The sequence below is a fragment of the Taudactylus pleione genome, unplaced genomic scaffold, assembly GCF_031769625.1.
Source record: "Taudactylus pleione unplaced genomic scaffold, aTauple2 ptg000442l, whole genome shotgun sequence".
Classification (NCBI taxonomy): Eukaryota; Metazoa; Chordata; class Amphibia; order Anura; family Myobatrachidae; genus Taudactylus; species Taudactylus pleione.
In genome coordinates, this window is record NW_028284844.1 from 2,155,001 (window position 1) to 2,165,000 (window position 10,000).

Below are 10,000 nucleotides of genomic sequence, written 5' to 3' on the forward strand. Positions count from 1 at the left end.
TGCTGCATTTGCGATCCCAGCGCAGCGTTCGTAGACACGGCTTTTGATCACCATCGCAATGGTCATGATGGCTGCTCCATTGGCCAGGCTGCGTAAGCTGAAGCTTACCTCAGCCTGGTCGGTGCCTGGTCACTTGGGAGACCAGAATGTGTGCGTCTACCGACACAGGCCCTGGCCTTGTCCCTCCCAGAAAACGGGGATGACACGCCCCGTTTCCGGGAGTGGTGGCCAGCCACGCCCCTGCTCCATCCCCTAAACACTGTAGCTTGTCAACCATGCTGCGGCTAGGGGGGACTGTGAGCGAGGTCACAGGACGGGTACTGCACAGACGCCTAAACATCTGAGATGTATGCTAACCATCCCGTTAGCGTAAATCTCTGAATGAGGCCCTAGATCTGCTTATTTGGACAGCAGAAGCCGCAGCATGCATGGGAACTGTACGTGCAGAAATTAACTGACGCATTTGTCACTTACGTACAGGACTAGATGACATCCTTTCCTGCCGTGTCTCAGAAGAACTTGGGCTAATCATAAATTTATTTCAATACTGTTCTCTACATGTCATTATCACTGCCCCTCGTTCTTAGTCACGGAATTCGATCAATAGAGTAACTGACGCAGCCCATAAAATATATTTACTACCTCCACATATATGAAGAGAGAAGCATAATAAGGTTTTTTTGTACCCATTAAACATTTCTTATAACCTGGCTCAAGCATTACAAGAAATAAAAAAACAGCAGATAAACCAACTATGACATTAATCTATATGAAAGACTGTGTGTTACAGCGTTGAATACATAAATAACTGGATGGTTTATACTTTATTACATTGGTCTGCCATGTTTATTTCCCTGGTACGGAAAGAGCCACGTTATGGAAGGGGCTTCTGTAACAGGCAGATGGTGACTGACAGCATGGCAGACTTCATCTTGGTGGCAGGTCCTGGCTGTATTAGGCGACTGGGACACTGCATCATGCCTTGATTCCAGTTCCGGCTCTTGCAGCTAGCTGGAACTCTGTCTGTGCCTGTGTGCAGCTCATTGCTGCATTCCTGCCTGTCAGTTTGTGTGCAGAGATCAGCTGCATACTATCCTGCGTTAGGGAGGCTTTTTGCAAGAATTGAGCAGATTGGTCCCTGGTTCTGATAAATTACAGCCAGCCCTACACTTCCGGTCGGTGATATCGTCTGACTTCCAGAGTATGTGTTTTGTCCTGTGCTCAGAAGCTGGATTTCTAGCCGGTTCCAGCGTGCTGGGAGTATTTCTCCTGTGTTCTGTGCCTGTCTGCCTGATCAGAAGTCGAGTCATCTGCTGTGGTTCCATCTGCTCACGTCTTTGCTGGTGGGACTTCCCGGAACAGTGACTTCTGTAGAGCCTACCTCTCAGCAGCCCGCGGCATTTCCATACCGCAGTGCAGTCTAGCCGCGTCAGTCTGTGTTCAGCCGATTGAAGCCAGCAGTGTTCTCTACCTCGCTGCCTCCAGTCTGTGTTCACCTGTCTGTTCAGTCAGTGGCTTGATGTACCTCGGCCTTCAAAGCCACACAGTGTTGTTCCTGTCGCACCCCGGGCCTCAAGGCTGCACATAGTCCCTCAAGGCCGTACTGTGTTCTTTCTGTACCTCGGCCCTCAAGACCGTACCGTATTGCTCTTGTCGCACCTCTGCCCTCAAGGCTGCACCTTGGCCCTCAAGGCCACACTGTGTGGTTCCCGTCGCACCTTGAACCTAGTCCGCTACTTCAGCCGGGAGCGCTAAAACAGCATTCTGCATGGCTTGTCTAGTCCATGTTTGTTATTTGCCCGTCCAGTCCTTAGCAGTTATATTGTCTGTCTAGTTCTTGACTTGTATCCTGCAATATCACAGTCCAGGTCACTCCTGCTGTGCAGCCTGTATTGTTTGTCTAGTCGCTCCTTGCCTGACAAGCCAGCTGCACCATAGTCGCTAGACATTCCTGAGACCTAATCATCTGTCACTGCTAGAGAACCCTGTCCATCACACCTGTTTTAGTACCATTCACCTGCAGCCTCACTCTAGCTAGTACCAGTAGTGGAAGGACTGCCACGTCTCAGCAGTGTTTCTTGTCAGCAGTACTGCGGTGTCTCGTCGGTTGTGTAAGCCTCTACAGCTGGAGGATTAAAACCAGGCGGCCACCTAAGTACCGGTGTGAGCATAACTCACAAAGGGAACAATGGGTGGCAGTTATTGGTGGAAGATTCTGCCATTGGCTCTAAAGGTCTTACACAACCATGCGAGAATCATAACACACATATGCACTGTGTAAGTTGGTGGAGCCATGAGCAATGTTCATCTGTATCAGATCCCGCCGGACACAATCCTAAAGATGTGGGAGGAGCATCACATGTCTAATGGGGGCGGGGAGGTCATATTTTTCTTTATAAACACAGCTGTCAGGGTAACACTGAACAGTGCGCTTTACCTTCACCAGTCACCTGAACATTCCGATTTCAACAAACTTTATTGAAGAAGATCCCATTTATCCCACCTTCACAAACTCAAAATATTCCGTGTTGGTCCTTTCTCCACCAAGTCGCACAGGAACCAGAATGAGGACGGATTTTTCACAGTCGGAGATATTCTGCTGGCCATAGACATCCCTGCTGTAAACTATACAGATGAAAAAAAAAATATGTTTTTAAAACTATATATAACGTCTGGTACTAGTGATCAACCGGTTGCTCGACATTTTGTTCAACAAAAGCATAATTTGGATTCTGTTAAATATAAAGCAATTGATCATGTGCCTTTATCACTCAGGGGTGGCAATAGATCCAGAAGGTTATTACAACTTGAGACCACCTGGATTTTTCATTTGGACACTTTAGCCACTCGGGGTCTTAATGAATCCATGGGTCTTCAATGTCATCTTTGATCATGTGTCCCAAGATTATATAATTTAGTTATCAATGTTGATATATTAAGTTTTTAATATCTAATATTGGTATTATGGCTGTTAAATATTAACTCAGTGGGTGGTAATAACTCCTTTAGGTTTTTGGTATTTTTATAACATATACTGTTTTCTATAAAATATGTGAGCGTTTTTTGTCTTGAGGAAATTCTAGACATATATATTATAATAATTTCACAGTATATATTGGTGTTTCTTAGAAAGAAATATGGTTCCTTCTTTTCTACTTAGTGTAATGAGTAGCTGTCTGAGGTACCATTTTTAATTTCATGGATTATTGCACATATTTGTTATTTGATATGTCCATTATAATGCAGCTTATACTTCTAACTCATACCCCATCATTTGGGTTGTTTTATTACTAAGATAGGTCTTGGAACACATTTATATACCATATAGGTTAATTTTTTTAATGTTTTGATTTTTTCTTTGCACTTTGTAGTGAGGGTTTATCCAGTACACACGTCACATGCATGTTTTTATTTATTTATATTGTCACATATCTTTCATGGCTAAAAAAAATAATCATATCTATATGTATTTAAATTATGACAATTACACTTTATATAGTTTATTACACGAATATCATTATACACGATATAGTTTTTATGAATATATTAACACTTACACGTATATTTTTTTCACTGGGAGTTTACGAGTTACCAATGTTAAGTGAAGCTGCATTTATAACTACACTCAAGTGTATATTCTTACAGTTATATAAGAGACTATTTTTGTATATATGTCGTATTATCAGTCCAGTTTTGTCTTGTATACGCTCTATGTGTACAAAGTGTGTATTTGTTTTGTTTTAGATGGTAACCACGGCAACATGCTAGCACTGTGCTAGATTCGTCATCCAATGCGCCCGACTGCGTCACGGATGGGCCAGCCACGTGGACCTGTTGTACCACATGGGCTCACTGGAGTTCCGGGATACAGAACGGCGAGGAGGAGATGGTACATGTCCGGTAGGGTAAGTTATTTAAACTTGTTCATATGTTACTTCAGTATTGTCATCCTGAAGAAGGGGCAGGTGGCCCCGAAACGTCGATGTATGTTTAAATAAACAACACTATTTCCATCAGCATACAGACTCCGTATTCTCAGAATGATACAGCTTAAGACTTATAAAGAACGAGGGGACCGATGGAATCCACCAACGGCCAAAGTGCCAGATGGATCTTTAAAACAGGATTGTATCAGCAGGGCGGCCTTGTGCCTCACAGAACGGTCGGCATAGGCTACACACAAACTCTTCCCTGAAAACAACTTCTAATCAGGGTTAGAAAGTTTTATCTTTAATGTGGGGCATTGTGAAACTGTTCCTCTATGAGGATGTTACTTACTTGTACAGTCCTGGGCAACATAAATAGAAATCCCCTGCATCTCTGGGTCCACAGACGCCTCAATTGCTTTTCTAGAAATAGGTTATAGTTTATATTACACAAGCAGTCATAAATACGAAGACAAAAGCTTTAAAATATGTGATGTACACAGACCTCCCGCACCAACGCCAACAGTCCATCCCCCAACCAACCCCCTCCCTACCGATCTGACCCTGCATATATAGCTCCCTACATAACAGATTCAAGTGGTGCAGGGTTTTATATGATAAATGCAGGCCGCACTGATATCCTGTAGTTTCAATCCCTGGGTTAAATTATTACCTCCCGACAGCCAATGCAACCAAAATCACGGTGCAACAAACAATTCTGTCACTGGCTAGTATTTCCTATAGCATACGCTACAGCAGGATGAATCGGTCAGGTAAGGCTGCCCCATTGGATACATATAAAAGGGATTATTTTGAATACTGATGTTCACCAAGATTCATCTACATGACAAACGCACATCGATACGTTACGATTGTGTGTTGGACACTTCTTTAGATCGTAAGCTCCATTGGGGAAGGAACTAATTAAAACAATTGTAAAGTGCTGCATCATTTTGGCACTTTATAAATGTGAAACGCTAATAAGCAAGAGTATTAGAGGACATTGGAGCTAGATTGGGAGTTGGAATCTTTAGAGTATTCGATAAAGTGCAGCCAGTAATGTACTAAAACTGCACAAGGGCAACCAGAAGGCGCAAATTTCATATCACAAGTACAGAGAATGAGAGATTACAGGAACTCTGGGGAGAAGTTTCCCCCAAAAAATCAAGTTTTTTAGGATTTCGGTCGCTGGATGCAGGTGTTATAATTACTAGAGATTAGAGGTTTGGTTTTTGAGGAAACCGAACACACCCAAATTTAGGGGTTCCGAGTCGTACAGAGACCCAGGAGCTGATTCAGAGCCGCTCGCACTATGTGTATGCAAATTGCGTCAGCAGAGCAATCGCACAGCAATGCATTAGCACGCCCGGTATTTCTTAGAGAGCGATCACATTGTGTATGCAGACGCCCACCAGCCTGTCTAAAGACGCCCACTTGTGCACGTCATGTCCAGGAAGTGCATGCAACCATCGGTACACCGGGTAACATTGGATGCGACCGCAGCGCTTGAGGTTGACCATAACCTGCCGCGAGCACTTCAGTGTAAAAACCAGCCAGGTGACGTGTACTATGACGCGGTCTTATAATTATGCACACCTCTAAAACGCCATTGAGACACTCAGGCACGCCTGCGTTTGCCCCTCCGTTTTTAATGGCCAGCCCGTTACCACCAACAAACGGCTTCCCCCGTCACTCACTCTGCTGGGCTGTCCATGCGCAGCGAGCGAATGCATTGTGTACCAGTGCGTTTCAGCGCAGTTGCATGGGCGAGCGAAAATTATCCACTGCGATACCAGACGCTGCCTGAGGTCTCATAGCGTGCGCAGAAGTTAGCAATTCCGGAGTAAGGTCAGGGCTTCATTAACGGTCCGATGTTACCGATTGTGTCGCTATGTTGTCAAAGTATACGGATGTGAGCAAGAGGAAGTGGACGTCCTTCTGTCAGGCTGCGATCACAATGCGATCATTTAAATATCACCGCTGATATTAGTGCGTATTAGCAGAATTGCGATCCGTATTGAATCAGGCCCAAAGTCCCAGTTCGCAATCACACTGGGGGGTTCCCAGCAAAACAGAGTCTTGACTCTGGTTTTCTCGCATTTCGGTACTTGGATTTAAAAAATAAATAAATAAATAAATCAGAGCTCTTGTGTTTTGGATTACATGCACGTCCCTCCCTTGTGATTTCAGGTGCTGTGAGGTGGTCAAAATGGACTGGAAATGAAAGATAGTGATGTTAATAATACTATAGGAATTAAAAAAAAAAACAGATCCAAGTCACATGATTTCTGCTGTTTTTATACATTTTTAAAAACAAAACCGAACCAAAACTTTGAGGGTGGTTTTGACAAAACCAAAAACACGGGGGTCTGCGCAGTTCTCTAATATTGTAACCGCTCCCATTTATTCCTTTTTTTTTTTATTTAGCACTCTGAGACAGAATGCCCTGATTTTGGCCAGGCCCCCCTACCCGATTTATCCATTGGTGGTTCGTAATTAGGTCCTGCTTGCATCATCTATAACCTATAGTTAGATGCAACAGGGGAGGTACCCTGCTATGGGAGATGGGCATTTGTAATGATCAAGTTATTTACCAAGGACCATATAGCAGTATTACAGACTGTAATTCAAAATTATTAGTTGTTGGTAACGAGTCCGCCCTGAGTGCCTAAGCGGGCTCCTGCGTCACACTTGTGTTCTAGTGCTGCAAATTGTAACTCCCGTGCTTGGAATAAGGCTATACATGCCAACTGTACTTTGTGGTTTTAACACACCTTTTTTTTCTGCCGAGGTCCATTTTGATATATATAACATTATTCGTGGGCCTGGTGCAGTCCACGCCCCCTCCGTGTAATGACATACGTTGCGGGGCCACAATCGCCGGTGATTACAGCAATGGCCAGAGCATCCTGAGGATGCTCCGGGGAGCTATAAGGGCAGCGATGTGACTGTCTGCAGTGTCCCAAGGACGCTCCAGGTGGCACTGCTGCATAGATTCTGGCTGCAGGGCCAGTCTAGGTACCCTGGTAGCCAGATGAGGCTAGCATAAAAAAGCTCAGAGAGCCAGACCAAATAATTCCGCGGCCCTTATACGGCCCCGGGGCCTGAGGTTCCCCATCCCTGTTTTAAAATGTAGATATTCTGGTTTGTGTTGCAGGTCTCCCTTATTTCCAGTAATAAATAATTTAGCGCTTTATTAGAACAGTTTGATTACATTAAGGCTTTAAGGATATCCATGCTTAGGTGACTTAGGGCCTGGTTTAGAGATAGACAGCATTGCACAGGCCCTCCATCTTTGTGCTAAAAAATGCAAAAGCAGCAGGAAGAGTCTGCTGTAGAAAGACACCCACTTTGGATCATCTGCGTGAACCCTCAGGTTACTCAGGGTGGCCGGCGTTTTCATGCTGCCGGGGTCAGTGAAGCTTCCCTTAATCAGTAGCATTCCTGCTAGGCTGTTTTAGCGGGGCGCGGCGCCCTGCCCTCCTTCTGGAGGGCAAAAAGCGCCCTGCCCTCACAGCCTGCGGGTGCCGTCTTCACCCGCAGGTCGCAGTGTCCTGCGGGTGGGAAAATGTGCGGTGACCCGGTCACCGCCGGTGAATAGACGCCGGGCGCATGCGCCCGGCATCTATTCTCCCTGTCAGCAGTGCTTGGAGACTGCCCGTAAGTGACGAAAAGGGTGACGCGTCTTATAGACACGCCCCCTTTTCAATGGCCACACCCCCTTTTCCGGTGCGTGCGGAAGTGCCTTCTCTAGCTCCGGCGCCCTGCCTGCCGTCGAGCTAGAGTGAACACTAAATCATTACCTCAGTCAGCTTGATTTAACCATCTATGCTAAAACACGGATATCCTTAAAACCTGGACTGTTAATACACTGTATTAAGGTGGAACAAGATACACTATAGAATCAGCAGGGGCTGTGCCACCCTGGAGTTGGAGCGCCCCACTTTCAAATTTCCTGCAGACTGATCACAGTCCAATACATTATTAGGCAATTCATTGGAGTGTCCCGTATATCATACAAACAAAGTATGTATGTTACCTGGGAAGCTACAAGTCAATTGAACTTAAAATAGTTTCTAAATAAGCAACAAACATTTTATATACTTTATACAAAAGCAAAAAGCAAGCCTGTAACAAATCCGGCTGAAAAGACTCAAAATAAAACTTGTGATCTTCCAGGAGGATAGTTAATTTCGTTACATATCAATATCCATTTTAATTTCAGGCCATAACAGGTCTAAAGGAAAACGTACCTCAAGAGGTGAGACACCACTGCTGGGCCATACCAATCTCCAGCAACTTTACCGGAGCTTCTCCCGAGCTTGATCAGCTGATGTATACCTAGGTCAGCCAGGGGGTGGTCGGAGAACCAGCTGATAATTTTCCTATGGTAGAACTCGTTTTGGCTTTTCTCAGCATTGTCTGTGGCTGCGGACACATTACTAGATGCAGTGGCATTGCTAAAGCCTTCAATGTATGATGCCTCAAAAGGAGGGAGTTTCCTGGCGCTGTTCACCATCCAGAAGTCCGCCTCTGGCTGGTAGATATCCAGGGCGTTCGGCCACAACCAATCTGTCAATAAATAAGTAAAGCATATCTTGTAAGGAAGCAGAAGAGAACCACTGTAGACGGACATACGACGGGCAGCCTACTCAACCAACCTCTTCCAATGAAGTGAACTAGAAGACCCTGGGCCAGTAACATTTGCCCAGTCCTCAAGGTGCAGCCCCAGCCACAGTCGGTTGTCCATGTCGAACACTCTAGCTGGGGGAACTCTTCTCTGTACGTAAGCCATATCCTGGAGATAAAGTCCTTCCGGAAACCATCTACTGACCCAAATGCGTCTTCATTCGTCACAGACCCGGAATCTGAGCCATCAGGGGATAACTCGCTAGACTCTAAACACCAAAGCATTTTACATGAATAGGCAATGCCGGAACCTTGCAGCATAGAGAATATTTCACCATGAGATCCAAGAGGTTCTTTATCTCCAGAAGCACTCCTACGTCTCCTCAGCTTGTAGGAGGTGAATATCTTCTCCAACTCTAAATTTCTATTGTACAGGCTAGAACTCTGTGTGAAGCTTACAGAGAAAAATAATTTTCTCAAACTGACTCGCCTCCCTAAAGCCAGTAGCATCTCCTACCTAAAAGCTCTTCTTTCCTTCCATTGCTTAGGAACGGAAGCATGCATTGCCATGTTCTGGGCCAAGCACTAGTGCCATGGAGTAAAAACCCTATGAAATGGTCTTTGGAGAGTAGGGTGCAAGAAAAGTGGTATCTTAGGAGTCTGCTCACTCTCCCAGAGTTTACAGATTGAAAAAAATTTAACAATACATTTATAATGGTTATCTGCTTTCCTGTGCCTGCAGTAAGATAAAGATGGGTTCCAGACCAGAAGCCTCCTACTTCTACCATACCAGTTCTAGACTTCCCGCTGTCAGAGAAAAACCTACCAATGAAAACAGAAAACTGCTGGTCGTTCGAAGACATGCATGCTGAGGACACAACATGCAACACTATAAATTATCCCCTTGTGGATCAACTAGGATGGACGGCAATCCAGCCCTAGAGTCAGATAGGGGTACATAGGTCCCCCAGTACATAGATCCACTATTACCATCTTTTTGGTGTACAAATGGTATTTTTCATCAAAATAACCAAATAAGATCATTTACTTTGTATTAATAACATTTCCATTATGCACAAAAACTATGAGCTACAGATTGCACAAATCTAAAGCTCTAATCCTCTATACTACACGTATGTAACAAATAAATTGGTTGCTGGAATTATCACCCCTCTTTTGTGACTCACCTTCGGATTTGAAGTGGTAGCATTTGCCAAGCAAAAAAACTGGCGAGTTTCGTCTAAAATAGGTTTTTGTTTTGAGTACCCAACCTTAAAAAGAAAATGAAAAAACAAAAAACAAATAACTAAAAAGTTATAGATATTACATAGGGTTAAACCAATAATATACTAAACATTATATGCTGCAACATTGTAAAGATCACCAGACTGAAGGTATAGAGGGTGGGGGAGGCAGGATGTAAGTAACCCCATTCCCAAACCTGG

At 44.5% G+C, this 10,000-nt stretch overlaps 1 protein-coding gene across 1 annotated transcript in view; it reads right to left on the minus strand.

Moving 5' to 3' along the window:
* ATG4C (autophagy related 4C cysteine peptidase) overlaps positions 1-10,000 on the minus strand; it is a 43,755-nt gene that overhangs the window by 10,549 nt on the left and 23,206 nt on the right. Inside the window, exons 3-7 of the mRNA XM_088447845.1 lie at positions 9,743-9,826; positions 8,588-8,824; positions 8,180-8,498; positions 4,279-4,349; positions 2,504-2,625 (exon numbers count right to left, since the gene is read on the minus strand). Coding sequence (XP_088303971.1) covers positions 2,504-2,625; positions 4,279-4,349; positions 8,180-8,498; positions 8,588-8,824; positions 9,743-9,826 — 833 coding nt within the window. The remainder of the gene's footprint in view (positions 1-2,503; positions 2,626-4,278; positions 4,350-8,179; positions 8,499-8,587; positions 8,825-9,742; positions 9,827-10,000) is intronic.